Raw genomic sequence first — 16,861 nt, 5'->3', positions numbered from 1 at the left:
TAGTACTTAGCAGGGAAAGGATATCTGACATTCTCAGGACATCCAGGATAACTGTTCAGATGGACCATGTATCTTGGAGTTAGATAAGTAATGGGCAGCCTCTTTCTCTGCACGGGTGTGTGCCTCAGTAGGAAGGTCATTCTTGCTGGCTACTTTCCCTCCCCACGTAGAAGAGAGAGCACTTGCAGTTCCAAATACCTGAAATATGGGACCATACTGCTGTTATGGATTGCATGGTTGATATTTATTGAAGCTATTGGACGTGACTATTGCATGGCTAGGAGCATAGAACCCATAGAATGTGTTAAGCTTCCCCTCAGCCTCTGTGTTGCTGGCTTGCCTCTGTAGATTGTTTTCAGTTGCTGTGCCAGACAGTCCTTGAAGTAAGGATGTTAAAGGTAGCATTGCTCATCACTGATGTCAGAAAGAAATTTCTTTGCCATGTCTGTTTCAGTCAGGATTTACACATGATAGCATGAAAATGTTCTAGTATTTCAGTTGACACAGGAATATTCAGATTCAAAACTGTAAAGGGAAAATCTGAATCAAAATTCTAATAATAATTTCCAATATCTATAAAAGAGATGCAGAATATGAACCTTGAAAATTTTATAGTAGTATCATCTCCTTCCCTTAGCACTTAAACCCTTTCATTTAATTTCATATCTGAATTAATGGGAACAAAACAATTTCTCCTTTAAACTTTAGTCCAAAAGAGTATTGGCTGAATGAAGTTTTCTTTATTTTTTTTTTTTTTTTTTTTTTTTTTTTTTTTTTTTTTCCCTGTGGGGTTATACTGAATAAGGAGCTTTAAAATGAATGTAGTTTCTTAATCTCTAGTACTGGGTTATTTCCTGATTATGTGTGACAGACCCATTGTGCACCAAAAAGAAACTTGTAAACTGTTCACCTTTTACTGTTTTATGGCTGTACTCAGAAAGTTCTTTCTGACCCACTGAGTATTGTGTCAAATGACAATTCTCACAAAGATAGATAGCAGTAAATGGAAAGGTTTAGTAAAATTGCCTTTACAATGTTTTGAAAAGTTAGCATGCTTTGTAAACATTTAGACTGCTCTGTGATTGCTGCTTGAAGCTTGGGTTTGGGATGTAAGCTTTGCCACAAAATAGATCATACTCTTCAGCTCTTTGAGACTTTCTGGAGCTTAGTCTCAAATATCTATTTCTGATAAATTTCTTGTAATATTGATATTTGTTGAATAGGTTGGGAAGAAGGTTTGTATGTCCTGTTTCCCTGTTACTCTTTCATGCCATTTAAAGAATGATTTAAGGAACTCATTTCAGGGTTAAAAATGCCCTCAATTGTTCTGTTTTCTGAAAAGTGGTTCAGTTTCCTACAACATTGAACAATTACATAGTGAATGTTGACACTGTCTTTGTTTCCTAAAAACATTATTTCTCCAAGGTAATTTGAACCAACATCAGGACTTTCTGACAGCAGTGCATCTTAATAGTAGTTAAAATTTTTCACTTCCTTCAATAACGGGATTATTTCCTAGACAAGCAATATCTTATGGATCAGGAATGAAAACTGCTTTTATATTTGGATTAAAAAAAACCCCTCAATGTAAATATGCAAAAATTACAAAAGTTTCTTTAACTTTTTTTTTTTTTTTTTTTTAATTTTTAGCTTTTTCCTTTTTTTTTTTTTTTTTAATATTCAGCATTCTCCATGTTTTTCTTCTTACTCTCATCTCATTTTGTGTTTACTGCTCATACCAGATACCTTTGAAGCTGTGGACAAAGCTAGGAAGGGAATAATAACAGAATTTTATATTTGAGTCTGATTTTATTGTTGAATTGCAGAATATAGAAATAAGACTTTTCAGTGCAGTTTAATTGAAAAACACAGTATTTCTTTTTATGATATGGTTTGTGTTTGTCATTGTCTTCCTTTTCTGAGTTGAGAGATGTTTCATCGCGTAAATTGAGACCAATCATAGTGTTTTCCCTTTGCGTCACTGCTTGTTTCTGTTAATAGATTTGACAGTGACAGCAGAAATATTGAACTATTTCTTAGCCTATAGGTGTTTCTCAACCCATTCGTCCTCAGCACTGAGGGCTGAGAGCCACAGGATGGGGAAAGCTGTTCTGTGGTTGTGCTAGGCTTAGAGAAGATTCAGCTGTTCTTTATTTTTGTTATTGTTTGAAGCACTGATACACTCCAGCTCTCTTTTTCTTTCCTAAAAACATTATTTCTTCAAGGTAATTTGAACCAACATCAGGACTTTCTGACAGCAGTGCATCTTAATAGTAGTTAAAATTTTTCACTTCCTTCAATAACGGGATTATTTCCTAGACAAGCAATATCTTATGGATCAGGAATGAAAACTGCTTTTATATTTGGATTAAAAAAAACCCCTCAATGTAAATATGCAAAAATTACAAAATATATATATATATAACAAGAGTCCGTTAAACTAAATCAGTTTGCAAATCCTTGTATGGCTTTATTTAATAGGGTGATTTTTCTCTGTCTGAAGAATTCTCATGTCTCTTGTGACATCCATCTGAAAAGCATAACTTCTTACCTAATAAGCAAAGCAAAACTAAAGCAGTTCTAAATTTTTTTCTTCGTAAGAACATTCTGCCCTTTGTGTTGTTGCAGTGACATTCCACTCCAGTGAATATACATGGATTTTGTTACATTTCTGGAGGTTCTTCCTAACCTTCATGCTGGCAACAACAGATCTGGTGTGCGATGGCTGAGGGTTGGGTTTTTTTTTTTTGATTGAAAAGAAAATACAAAGTCTCTGGAGGGAAAAAAACCCAAATAATTGCAGTTTGTTAGAGTACAGTTTTAAACTTTCCAGACCATTTGGAAAGGTACATGCCTTTGGTAGTTTTACCAGTAAAATAATTTATTTGTGTGTGTGTGATAATTATGTACATCTAAGCTATTTTAGATGTGGCAACAAAATCAGTCTGTTTTGGCTATCACTTCTAAAAGCATTTGCTGAAGTCTTAAGGCATCTCACTTACACATGATGATTGTAATTTTTGCAGGTTTCTGTAGCTGCTTCCAGTGCTGGAAGAGGATCTCCAGCTGTAACTCTAGTGCAGTTGCCTTCTGGTCAAACTGTTCATGTCCAGGGTGTCATTCAAGCCACACAGCCCTCAGTCATTCAGTCACCACACATGCAAGCTGTTCAGGTTAGCTTTTTTATTGTTACATTTTCATGAATATTTGGTGCCTCATAATTCTCTTACCAAGCCATCTTCAGTTTCTCTTCATTCTAAACACTGCTGCAAGATTTACTCACATGGCACAGGAAACAGCAGGGGGAAAGGTGGCAAACATCCAACCAGGAGCAGCTCTACAAGCATTGTGTAGCAATTCCTTAATGCTTCCTGTTTATCTTATAAGAAATTGTCTTGGAACTTGTGTCTGAACTTACGCAATAGCAAATTTGTGTCACTACATGTGTTACTTCAGTGTATCCTGCAGGTTTAAATTTTTGTTAAATTCTATGAACATAGTGTTTCTAATGAGACTATGGACTCATAAATTTTGAAGTATCTCCTATTTTATTATTGAAAAGGATCTGGGCATAGTAAAAGTAAGTGTATTGTATCAAGTGGTTCCTTGTTTGTAGCCCCTATCAGACCCTGTTAGAGCATCTTGTATTGCTTTTGTGGCTGTGGATATGTAGATACCAAAAATATGGGCAGCCTCAAAACACATATTTGTGTGGCAAATGTTCATGTGTTTGAAGTTACTGGAACTAGAAAGCAGGGATTGGTACAAAACATGTAAGACTTTCCAGTTTTTAAAAAGTAGAAAAGGCAAGAGAGAATGAATTTGCAGTGTTTTGAAAATTGCTTGGTCTCCCATTGGTGTTTTTCTTGTAGCTAGGAAGGCCTCTGCTCTAGTTTTATTAAAATCTCTTTGGGAAATGTCAGCTGAATTGCTTTTTGCAGATACAGTTGATATTTCTGGTAAGAGAGATGATACACCTCTCCCTGTTAGGAGGAAGGGTTTTACCTGTGGCCATTGCAACATGTTGAGGAAAAACCATGTGTTCCTGGTCTTGAGAAGACATCTTTAATGTTAGAGGATTCTTAGTAACTTTCCAGTATAATAAACAAAAAGACATATATAAGTAGGATTTATATTTGAGAAAAATAATAAAACCATGATCACATAATGAATTTTTTATTGTTGAGCAGTTGGTGTAGATGATGGGACCTCAAGGTTTTGAAATCCTAGTTCACTATGGAAAGAGGTGTGGTAGGTGCCAATGTTTGATCAAACTTGAAGTCAGAGTATTTAAAGTAAATACTTTTTTCCATTGGAATTCTTTCTAACTGTAATTTTCCTGAGTAACCTGTATTCAATAAGCACATTATTAGTTCCCAGTTTCTGTTCATTTAGTCAGTGTAGTCCGGACATACATGCAAAGATAGCGGACTTTTTTCAAAGCTCAGAAGGAGAAATTTCTCAGCAATCTCTTGCCAGCTGCTGCTGTGTCATCTTAGGGGAGTGGAAGTCAACTATTTGTTGTGTTGAGTGAACTCTGGCTGTCCACCCTTTCCCAAAGGAGTAGAAACAGGAAAGTTTTGTCCCAATTAATACTGACTAGTTAGTTCCAGGATTTTGCTTTGGTTTCATCTGGGTAAGAAAGGGCTTGAAGATGCTGTAGAAGAATCCATTACAGAGGGTGTTCAGCCCTTTTGTGATCCTTTTCAGTACATTATCCTGCCACCTGGAGTTTCTTCCAGATCATTTGGCTTTAACTTGCTACCTTGTCTCTTCCAGACAGTGGGGAACTTGGGAAATTATATCAGTTTAAAAAAGAAATAAAGAAGTATGCTGAAGGTTGGTGTTGAAGCTTGCATGACCTCTCCCTCAAACATCTGTCATTTTCAACTGGAAAGTGCTCAGAAGTTTTTCTCATAATGCTCTTGTTTTTTAGATGAAAAAATATGTTTATAGCATTCCTTATTGTTTTGTTAAATGTTGTTTTATTTGTAGGAAGATTTAAATTGTTATTTGACTTATTGCTTGCTCCCCCCTGTATTGCATCAGGTCTTGGAAAGACTTAACACGAGTTTGAAGTTAAATTTGTTCAAATGCAGATGAAGCTGAAATAGGTAAAGTCAAAATCTGAACGATGTTCAGGAAAAAATTACAAAGGTTTGTTTGTTAACAGTATGGACATGGTTGTTTGCCATTAGAGTGATCTGAAGTGTTCATTTCTCTCTTTGTCATGATGAAAATTAAAGCTTTTGAAATTTCTTGCAGAAAATGTCCTCTTCCACATTGTGGTGGTTTGACACTGGCCAAATTCCAGGCCCCCGTGAAAGTTGTTCACTAACCCTCTCCTGCTACAGCTGGGCAGAGGAGAGAAAATTTAACAAAGGGTTTAATGAGTTGAGATAAGGACCAGGAGAAAACACTCTGATGGCAAAACAGGCTCAACTTAAAGATATAAAGTGAATTTATAACTAACAAAATCAGAGCAGGATAATGAGAAGTAAAATAAGCCCTTGAAGACACCTTTTTTCCTCCAGCCTCTCCCTCCTTCCCACTGACAGTGCAGGGAGACAAAGTGTGGTGGTTTTGGTCAGTTTGTCACCCAAGGCTTTCCTCTGCTGCACAGGGAGAGAAGTTGTTCCCCAGTGAGACTCTGGGGTCCCTCCCACGGGAGACAGTTCTCAGTTAACTTCTCCAGCATGGCTCCAATCTCTTGAGCAGCAGTCCTCCCAAAACTGCTGCATGTGAGTTCCTCCCACGGGCAAACCCTGCTCCCAAAACTGCTGTGGCATGGGTCACTCTTCCACAGGGTGCAGTCCTCCAAGGACAGCCTGTTCCAACTTGGGAGCAAGACCTGTCTCTCCATGAGTTTACTGCTGGACCACAGCCTCCTCCAGGCATCCACCTGCTCTGGCATGGGCACCTGCCCCACGGGCTCTGGGGGGATCTCTGCATCCACCATGGATCCCCAGGATCCATGCACAGCTACTTCGCCGTGGTCTCACCACGGCCTGCAGAGGAATCTCAGCTCCAGCATCTAGAGCACCTCTTCCTCCACTGACCTTGGTGTCTACATGTTGTTTCCCTCACATGTTCTCACCTTCTCACCTCCTCCTCTTTTCTGGCTAGAATTGAAACTGTTTTGATTTCTTCCTAAATGTGTTAACACAGAGGCATTGCCACCATCTCTAATTGGCCCAGGCTTGGCCAGTGGTACATCCATCTGCAGAGCCATCGGGGATTGGCTCAAATGGACATCAAGGAAGCTTCTAGCAACTTCTCACAGAAGCCGCCTCTGCATCCCCTCTGCTACCAAAAACTGTGCTGTGCAAAACCAATACACACATTAACATGCTTAAATCATCTTGTAATTTCCTTACCTTCTTCCTAAAGTATGACTGCTCCCAACTTCTTCAGCCATCTTCACAACCTAGGGGGTCTCTTTGTAGCTGTTAGGATAATGTGACAATTTAAAGACAATTGAGGTCTTGTTTTCAAGCTATTTTTCCTGGGACAAATAGATTATTTATTAATCCCCAGGCCCCAGTAGAATGAAAATTCTCTTTTGAGTCGGCATGCCCAGGCTCTTTCTTGGCTGGCCATACAATCTTATTTCTGAAGGATTATGCCAGAGGCTTGAAGGTTGATCCATGAGGAGATTGCTGAAGGCACATTGGGATGGAAATGTCTTTCAGGATTTCTTTCCGCTGCTCAGTATTGGTCTCTCCTGCAAAATGAGGAATACAAATTTCTTGAAGCACCTGTATCTCTGCAGTCAGCTCTGATGTCTGGTTTGGAGCTATGCATCTGTACACGTGCAGAAGTAACTCTCACCACCTAGGTAGCAGACGTAGAGTTCTAATGATGTTTGTTGCATATTACCCAGCCAAATGAGGCTACATTAAATATTTTTACACAAAAGTGTAATGTAATAAAATTAACAAGAGATAATTTTGTTCTGCAATAACCTGCAGTTCCTTCAAGGTGGTTTTCTAAAGGTTTGAGTTGAGCTGACCCATGCCTAGAAATTTCCAGAACCTTCCAGAGAGTCATTTTCTGTTGAGGTCAGGCAGATTTTGTTTCTAGTACCAAACACTGAGGAGTGGCAGATGCATTAATTCCAGAGCTCTTCCTTGTATTCCCTGAGCTTCCACTGCATCTGGTTCAAACACTTGAAGTCTTCTAATCTCTTGCATCATGTTTGTTCAGTGTTAGTTTAACAAAGTGCTTAATCTGAAACTGCAGTCTGGTCTGTCTTCATGTGAAAAGATTTTCACACTATTTCAATTTGGAAATCTCAGCACAGCAGTAGTTTTGAGTAGTTAAAAGAATTGAAGAAAATAATGCCTTTTCCTTGTTCAATAATGACTTTCAGTTCTGTGTAGTAAGATAGGTGCTGGTCAAGAGTGTGATTCAGCCCTAGGCCTTAATATTGTCTGGAGTAATTTTAAGAGAAGAAGAATATATGAAAATATTAAAGGTCTGAGAAAATTATATACTGTGGATTTCTAAGGCACTTCTAAAACTTGTACAACATTGCTAAACAATGCCTTTGCATTTATGAATGTATTAGTAAGTCTAATAAATGTGTGTATTTAAAGAAAGTTATTTTTTAAATAGCTTTGGTGTGGTATGAAGAAACTTTTGTATTGTATACTATCATTTAAGGTACATTAGTGCAGTATACTGTATTTTAGATGTTTGACTTCACTTTAAGAGTTAATTAAATTGTATAATATTTTTATATTTAAAGAAGTCTGTTTCCAGTACTTTTTCTAAGTGTCATTTACAAAAAAGTAACCTGGATTTTATTGACTTTTTCCTTTTTCAAATGGTAGATGTTATCTGAGTGGCTGTGTCTGGGTAACTTCAGAATTTGCAATTTGCATTGGAAAAAGTAGTCCAAAATCACATGATTAGTGATAAATAACTTGACAAACTTCCCATATGTAAACATGGAAGGAATCTTAAAAAAAAAAAATTTACTCTGCAGCTATTTTTTTAAATGAAGTTATGAATTTCGGAAACTTTGCTATTACAGGTAGCATCGATTGCAGATGAAGCTACACAATCAGAAGTGATAATTGATTCTCAAAAACGTAGGGAAATACTTTCAAGAAGACCTTCATACCGGTAAGGACTTTTCATTTTGGGTTTGCTGGTTTTAAAGGCAGCTTAGTTATTACAGCAAAACTGTCTGATAAAAGTCAGCTCTTTGATTTTCTTATGGGTATGGATCTTTAAGTACATAAAATTACTTGCATTCTCTTTTTAGAAAAATTTTGAATGAGCTCTCATCAGATGCACCTGCAGTAGCAAAGATTGAAGAAGAAGAGAAGTCAGAAGATGAAGGAACGCCTTCTGGTATTTCTGCAATGGCCATGCCAACCAGCCTGTATCATACTAACACAGGGCAATACCGTATGTTTGCAAATGTACTATGTGATGATGCAGAACGTGCATAGCATAGCTTTGTTTCTAGTAGTTACATAATGCAGTAGGGATGTTTGATTTTGATGAAGAAGAATTCCGTATTTCTAAGTAATTATTATTAATTTTTTTCTAACATGGGGATTATAGACTTTTAATCTTGTAGTATTTGTTGGCTGCTAAATTTAGTTGTTGTAGAGCTTCTATGCATTAAGATGTGGAGGTGAGGCTCAGCTGAAAGGAAAAATGTTGACACTTTTATGTGGATGTTTAATGATACAAATCATTGCAGTTTCAAATTCTTGTGATTTGCTATGTATTAGCGCTACTCATTATATGAAATGGCAAGTAGAGTTTTTTGAAATGTAAGGTTGAAGTATGAAATTCCTCGTTAAGTTCCAATTTTCTTTCTTAAAAGAACTATGTCTTTTTGTCTCCAGTTTTTAAGTATCTACACTTTCACCACAGAATTAACCTAAATCATGGTTTCCAACATTTGATACATCATCCAAATGCAAGTTAAAAGTTACATTCACAGTTCTGTTCTATAGATTTACTTTGGGATATTTTTATTCCTGTATTTATAGTAAAGTGTTGCGTAACTTGCACTCTGTGGCTTCTTTAGACATAATCAGATAATCAGTTAGGATAACTTTGTAACAACAACTCTTTTTAAAATTATGTATTTTATAAGGCTTCACTCCTACAGTTTGTAGGGGTTTTTCCTGTCTTTTCATAAGTAGACACACTAAAGTGCAGGTGTTTTTCCTTTGATATAATGACAGGAAGATTGCATAAGAAATGTTGTGGAGTTTTTTTCCTGAAATGAGAAAACAGAGGAAGTCTATTAAAACACTGCGGTGGCATATAAAAGAGGATAGAATGGCTCTAGTTGTATTCTACTCACCCTGAGAATTCTTCAGTTATTTTTAATTTATGCAACTAAACTAATTATTAATGGTGAGAAAACAGAATTTGCCTATACTATCTATTCTTTCAGCACAGAAAATAATTTTGCTTGTGCCCCTAGGCTGCTTTTCTTACCCTTTCTGTAAGCTCTAGACATAAATAAATGTTTGCTGTGAGATGTCCAGGATGTGAAGTGTTCTTTTCTGTGGAAAAGAATACCATCATCCTAAATTACAACTATTCAATATAGAATCTGGCATGTATTAATGTATTCTTGTATTCTAAGAAAAATTAAATTGTTTTTCTTCAATTTTTGAATTGCATTTTTGATTTTGCTTACATTTAATTAAGAATATATATGTTTGCCATTTCAAGGCTTTAAAAAAAAAGGTGTTATAATGTCTGTGTATTACCTAGTGAGCCTGTAAACCTATAGGATTTCTAAGAAATTTTAGAGCTTAGGTTTAATTGTGGCTTTCTCTGGGAAGTCAAAGTTGTACTTTGACCATAGTGTCTTGTAGGAGGTGATTCTTAGGGGAATGTTTTCATTTGAACACACCTATAAACAATAGTGTTAAAGTGAATAACAAAATTCAAAGGTTTTGGTTTCTTGTTCAATCAGACATTTACTTCTGAAAATTAAGCAACAGAGAGCATCACTGACAATGTGAGAACAGAATACACAAAAATTTAATTAAATCTCATGTGTCTTAATTTAAACTTGGCTATAAGCCAAGCTTGGGACATTTCTGTTCTTTGCTGCTTTTTCTTTGAGTAAGTTATAGTTGTAGCATAAAAACTGTGCTGTATAATTAAGGTTCTCATAATAATGAGGCATTGCTTCAAAATGCAATGTCAGCCTTCATGCACTCTCTTGGTTTCGGCTCAAAAACTTTGTTTTGAGAGCTTTTTCTTTTTGAAAATAGTTTTTCTTGCTGAATTTATGAGTTCATTAATTAGATTTTTTTTTAAGTTCACTTTTGTAAGTTAAAATACCTTTTGCCTCAGTAAAGTCTGTGTATTTTAATTCTGGGTAGGCCAGGTCGTAGCAAGGATGGTCATTTCCTTAGTAGTAAAGGGGGTCTTAACTTGGAACTTACTGAAGAGAGCTTGACTGTTGACCCCTAGTCTTTACATATATGAAGCACGGATCTGAAGCATTTCTGAGCCATCCTGTTGGTTGCCTGTAATCCTCAGGAACTGCTGTTAGCTAAAACCAGGAATGCTGGGTGGGAATGTAACAAATCCAGTGTTGATTTTAGACTGGATATAATGCAGAGGGTCACTCCATGCACCTCCTTCATCTTTACGCCTCCTGTCAGCAGCTCTGTGCTTCTGCCTGTCATTCCTGTGCCTGAGGACTCCTCTGTCCCTGGCCAGCGTGGGCTGCACAGGTTCTGGTGTGCAGGCACCCAGTGGTTTATGCATTAAGCTTGTGCAGTGTCCTTGGCAATGAAGAGCTGGCCTTGTGGTGTCACTGTGGCCATCTGCACTGTGCTCTGGTTTAAAAGAGGTGTTATTACATTCGCTGGTTCCTTTTCTTCTCTACTGCTCTCCCTGTTCTTGCAAAGGAAGGGCAATTTAGTTGAAAAGGTAATTTTGACTGTGTGTTTATGTCTGGATGTCTGGGATGACTCTTTTTGGAAGAACTTGATAAGTGAATTTTTGTGGAAAACAAATGTATTTTTGTCTATTAGTAGCATTGATGGCTGTTCTCTACTTAATTTTCACCAGGCAAAAAGGTATGTTGCCATGGTTTCCCAATACCTTTTTCCTTGGAGCTTCTTGTCTTTGGCTTATGGAAGCAGACAGACGGACGTGACCAGATAAAATGTAGTCTTTGCCAGCTACCTCCATCAACATATGTGTGATCTTTCTGCCAGGCAAAGGGGTAGTTTTGCACAGGGTGCTGTCTTGTGTAGGAGCCTTGTGTTCTCATCTGACTACATACCTACTCTGTTGGCTGTAGTCCTGTCATGTTGGTTATTTAATACTGAAAAAAGTTACTTCCTCACCTGTGGTAGTGGTCTAATGTGCGAGAGTTATTCGTTCAGTTGGAGTGTGTGAATCAGTCTCCCCATCCCCCTGCCTCCTTGTGCATATCATGATGGTCTGCATGAAAAAATGCAGGGGGAGTGAAAATTATTAAATCTTTAGCTATCTGTTTGGGTTACTTGCTGTCTTAGAACAGACTTTTAAGAATTGGAGAATTAAGAAATCTTTTGGGAAAGACTAACTTTAGTTTAGTTTCCAGTTTTGGAAGGGAAAAAGACCTGGTTTTTTTTTTTTTTTCTGGATTAGAGCTGATGATCATACTCAGAGAGTGGTATTAGTACTGTCCTCACTCTTAGGTGGAAGAGAAGATGCCAGTTGCATCTATCCACCTGCATGACATTCAGCTACAGGAACTGTCCAGGAAAGTCCTGTACTCATCATGAAAGCTCAGTTTTCAGTAGAGCTCCAGCACAACAAAGTGTGTGCAGTGGTTGAGATCAGGACAGTGAATGGGGGGCTGGGCAGTGTGTTGTTCTGGGAATATGGCAGGAATCAGTCCTGTAAAGGAGGCAGTTACTGGAGTTAATTCACTTTTGTTTATAAAGTACTGGATTGGGATCTGAATGAATAATTGCTGGACAGCTGTGACATAATTGTTTACCCAGGTTCACTGTGGAGCCAAGAGCTTTGTATCAATCTGTGCTGATGTTTTACTGCTTAGGAAGCCAAACTGACTGGGTTTTATGTGGTAGGGTTCTGTGATAGTGTAGATATGCTATTACAGGTGCTAACCCTGAGAGGCAGAATTTGGCTCTTTTTAACTTGTCTGGGAGGTAGAGTTGACAAATCTTGTTGCTCTTGTCCTGGACTTTGTGAAGAGTAGAGGATACAATGCTTTACTTTTGTTGCTTCTCTCTGTTTTGTCTTGCCTTAAAATGGGACTCTTTCTGCTTTGGAGGCCAGACTGAAGCATCTTGTACTCTGTGCCCTGCCACACTCTTCCTCTTCTCCTCAATGCCTTAGGGAGCCTGTGTGCAGCGCCCAACTAATTCCTGTGTTACATACTCCTCATTCCAAGGGCAGGACTGGAGGTCCATGCTGAACCCTGTTTCAGTATAGCAGATAAGGCTCTTAATTCATAATGGGAGGAATTCCATGTTTTCCCCAAAAGAAGCTAATTCAAGTGTTGGGATTTGGCAATCTCAGTCTCTTTCAAATGTTTATATCTGAAGTTGAACTTTTGAGATAACCTACTGTTGCCAAAACAGAACATTTGAAATCAGCAATCTCTAAAATTCACATAGGTATCTAACAAGTCCTGTATTGAGATAAGCAGATCTGAACCTTCAAGAATGACATCAAATACTGTAATCTGACAATGAATTCAGAGGAGTTGGCAAGGCTCAATCTTTTTTTATGTCTGACTTTTATGACATAGTTTAAATGTCTTTTGGGGGAGAAAGGATTTTTTTTACTCCTTGGGTGTTGGGTTCTCTGCTGAAAGTTTCAGGATTGTTTTAATTAACATAGGAGATGTGGATTTGGCTGGTGAATCACTTGGTAGATAAGGAATTGGCTCAAAGAGCTCCAGTCAATAGCTTGATTTTCAGGTGGTGGCCAGTGATGAGTGGTGTCCTTCAGAGATCTGGGACCAGTATTATTTAGTATATTTGGCTGGAGATGTGGAAGGTGTGGTTGAATGCACCTTCAGAAAGTTTGCAGGTGACACCAGCTAAATGATGCAGTTGATACCCAAAGCTCAGTAGAGGGAAGGGATCCCATCCAAATGGACTGTTGCAGAATTGAGAGGTGGACCCGTGCAAACTTCATGATAAGGCCAATGTCAATCATCAATACACAGCATCTGTGTATGGGTTGTGGCAATCCTAAATGTGGATACAGGCTGGGCAGTGAGTGGATTGAGTGGACCTGGATGTGCTGGTAGCTGAAACACTGACTGTGAGCTGGCACTGTGTGTTTGCAGCCTAGAAAGCCAACCAGATCTTAGCTGCATCCAAAGCAGCGTGGGCAGCAGACTGAGGGATGCAATTCTGCCCCTCTGCTCTGGTGAGAGCCCACCTGGAGTGCTGCATCCAGCTCTGAGTTTCCAGCACGAGACAGACATGGAGTTGCTTGAGCAGAACAGAGGAGGGCCATGGAGATTGTCAGGGGCTGGAGGCCTTCCCTATAAAGACAGGTTGACAGGTTTGGGGTTGATTAGCCTGGAGAAAATAAGGCTCTAGGGAGACATTGCAGTAGCCTTCCAGTACTTGAAAGGGGCCTACAGAAAAGGTAAGGAGGGACTCTGTATCAGGGAGTGTAGTGATAGGATGAGGGGCAATGGCTTTAAACAGAGAGGATAGACTTAGTTTAGACATTAGAATGAAATCTTCACTTTGACGGTGGCAAGGCACTGGAACAAATGGCCCAGAGAAGTGGTGGATGTCCCATTCCAGGAAGCAGTAAAGGCCAGGTTGGATGGGGAAGCTCTGAGCAACCTGATGTAGTGGAAGATTCCTCTGCCCGTGGCAGGGGAGTTAGAGCTAGATGATCTTGAAGGTCCTTTCCAGCTCAAGCCATTCTATGATTCAATCATATTTCTGTGTTTAACAAAGGCAATGCTAATTTCAAAAGGAATATACAGTTAATGATGCCTCTAGGGAATTGCATTTTTATAAATACTTGATTATGGCAAGAAAGCAGAATGAGTTTTATTAATGGAGAAAGTATATTTGTTTTTTTCATATTGCTATTACATTGAGGGAAGAACCCCACCTTGTTCTGTTTCTCTTTTTACATGAGTATTGGGCTCCATACACCTGTGTACAACCTGATTAAATGTTGTGCTAAACTTTTTCTTACGCTAAGGAAAGGATTGTTAGTGTTAGGCATCTTTCTCTTCCTTTGTCTTGGTGTCCTGGTTTTTGTTTTCTGAGAGTCAATAAACTTTTTTTAAGAATAAGCTTTTTTTAAGAATTTTTAAAAAAATAACTTCTATGTTATAATATAAAACATTGCTTTTATATGGCTAGGGCTACTATTTTCTCCCCCATATTTAAACTACTTTAATAGAGATAATGTTTCTGGAAACATAGAGATGAAATGTGTTGAACACCACTTTTTATCTGTTATATGTATGGCATATACTACACAAGAGACTTTCTATTTGTGGAAATCAATATTAATACTTAAGTTTTATCATACAATTGATCCTTAAGCAAGGGGAGGACCAGGAGTCCTGTAAGACAATGTTTATTTCATGTTTTTTAGCATGTGTTATGTCTTTCTTTTTTTTTTCTGTTTAGTTACCATATCTCAAGGTGGTACAATTCAGACTGTGACAAATTCGGGAGCTCCTCAGCCAGGCGCTACCATTGTGCAATATGCAGCACAGTCATCTGATGGCACGCAGCAGTTTTTTGTTCCTGGAAGCCAAGTTGTTGTTCAAGGTATATTTTAATATTCTACTCAGTTTTCATTTTTTCATATGAAACATTTTTTCTTAAAAGGTTTCTTATTTTGTGTTGACATTCTTGCACTATTAAGGAAAATACTCATAGCAAGATGAAAGAGCCTTAGGAAGGGATTCAGGTTCTCTGCTTAGTAAGGCAGGTTACTATGTTTGGTTAAAAAGAATGAAATAGCAATATAACATCACTATCTGCTTTGGATTGTCTTGTCTAGATTTTGAGACATGTTTCGTTGGAATAAAGGTACTCTTAGAGACTGAAGTGAGATGCTGAAGGTGCACATCATTTAATATATGAAACTAATTTGTGTTTTTCAGCAGTTAATGTTAATTCTGAACATTTTGGGATATGTTTAGAGCAGGATTTCCTTTCAGCTTATGGCTCTTGCAGTTACTAGAAAGCAGATCCTTTACTGAAGCTAGTTTGCTCACAGAGGAACACTTTGAAGGTCCTGTAAAGTACACACATGATGTGATGAAAACTTTTGAAAATAGGAGATAGATTTCTCTATGGAGAAATTAATTGCTATGGAGGATATACAGACTTAAAAAGAAAAAAAATTATTGACAGAGAGAAGTAGGGAGGGAGGGCTGTATGAATACTTTCTTAAGCCAAAACAGCTATCTGAAATAAACCATGAGAAGAGCTAGGAAGGATTTAGATATGTATGCATGGAGTGGATGAGGGTCATCAAATGAATGCTGAAATACATTGTTGTCCCAAGACTTTTCCAGAAGCATTTCAAGTGCTTTAAGACTATAAGATGAAAACACCTTAGCCAAATGTTAAGTTTTTATTGTTCAGAGAGTATTGTTACAACTTTCCTAAATGTTATTATGAATACATTCTCAACAAAGCCTTAACACCCAAATTTGGCTGTCTCCCAAACCAATTTCCCACTCTAGTACTGCATGTTTTTCTGAGTATGAGTCTAATATGTTTTCTGTGTGTGTGCCTACACATCCCTTAAATCAGAGGCTGCTTCCATCTCTCCAGGTTGATTGTAGTATTTTATAGGTACTGCTTTGATTCTTCAGAGCTTTGGCATCAGAGGCAGAAAGAATAACTCCTCAGCTTCTTCCTAAAACTTCCCAAGTCTGTGAAGAAGCACAGCATTTGAGGATTTTATCTGGCAGCATTTCAGTCCTTGGGAATTCCATTTGACTGATTTTCCTTTTCATACTCTCCATTACAGAGCTGTTCTCTGACAGGGCTACTCAGTCTCAGCAATGGGCTCCACGAGACAGAATTGCCCTTTAAGTTTTGCCTGTGATGGAAACTTTCAAAATGGATTCAGAGACAGTAACTGAATACCTTCTACATCATGTTTCTGGAAGCATCTAGATATTTCTAACTAAATTGATTTGTTCTCTGTCCATGCTCAGAGAAGTTTATTTCCTGGAATTCTCTATTCCTTTGGTTCAAAGTCCAGGGCTTTATTGAGTCTCATAGCTGTTAACACAGACAAAAAATGTGACATAACATACAGGGAAAAGTACAAAGCAAACAGTAAATGAACATGAGCTTGGAGATGATGATAAGATAAAAGGCTTCAATTATTCTACATACTAATGATGTTAGAAAATCTTTAGAAAAAATAAAACATCTATAGTAAAAAAAGAGATGTACAAAAATAGTGAAAGTGCTTGAAAATGGTTATAGTAATATAATTGTATGAAGGCAGCAAACCTGAGTTAATTACGATGGAGTGAGACTATGGAATAAGTTGAATATACAAGTGTCTGAAATGTCCTTATTACAGGTCATCTTGCCTATGCTAGAAAGTCTGTTGGAATACAGGTTATGGACATTTGTCATTTATGTACACTTTGTAGTTGACTGATCACCTAATATTGTGAGTGCATAGATTATAATAGAAAAACTGGTCTGCTTAGTAATCTTACCACTTACATATGTATTTTTATAATGATTTTGGGTAGGCAGCATATAATGTATTTTCTTTGTCACAGAAGAAGAAAATAATATAACAAATACCTGGAGACAGAAAAGATCTGTTTCAGATTCTGTTTCAGAATCTTTCAGGTGGCATATGTATTGAT

The 16,861-nt window shown here is 37.7% G+C and overlaps 1 protein-coding gene across 5 annotated transcripts in view; it reads left to right on the top strand.

The window, feature by feature from the left end:
• The window catches only part of CREM (cAMP responsive element modulator), a 36,296-nt gene that overhangs the window by 10,234 nt on the left and 9,201 nt on the right, over positions 1-16,861 (top strand). For 2 of the 5 annotated variants that reach the window (XM_041487266.1, XM_041487257.1), the window contains exons 3-6: positions 3,027-3,173; positions 8,039-8,130; positions 8,273-8,418; positions 14,637-14,780. In XM_041487266.1, the coding sequence (XP_041343200.1) occupies positions 3,027-3,173; positions 8,039-8,130; positions 8,273-8,418; positions 14,637-14,780 (529 nt within the window). The remainder of the gene's footprint in view (positions 1-3,026; positions 3,174-8,038; positions 8,131-8,272; positions 8,419-14,636; positions 14,781-16,861) is intronic. The other 3 variants (XM_041487293.1, XM_041487284.1, XM_041487276.1) reach the window with 2 other exon arrangements.

Source organism: Pyrgilauda ruficollis, unplaced genomic scaffold (genome assembly GCF_017590135.1).
Source record: "Pyrgilauda ruficollis isolate IOZ18807 unplaced genomic scaffold, ASM1759013v1 scaffold12, whole genome shotgun sequence".
NCBI lineage: Eukaryota > Metazoa > Chordata > Aves > Passeriformes > Passeridae > Pyrgilauda > Pyrgilauda ruficollis.
This window is presented reverse-complemented; position numbering and strand designations above follow the sequence as displayed.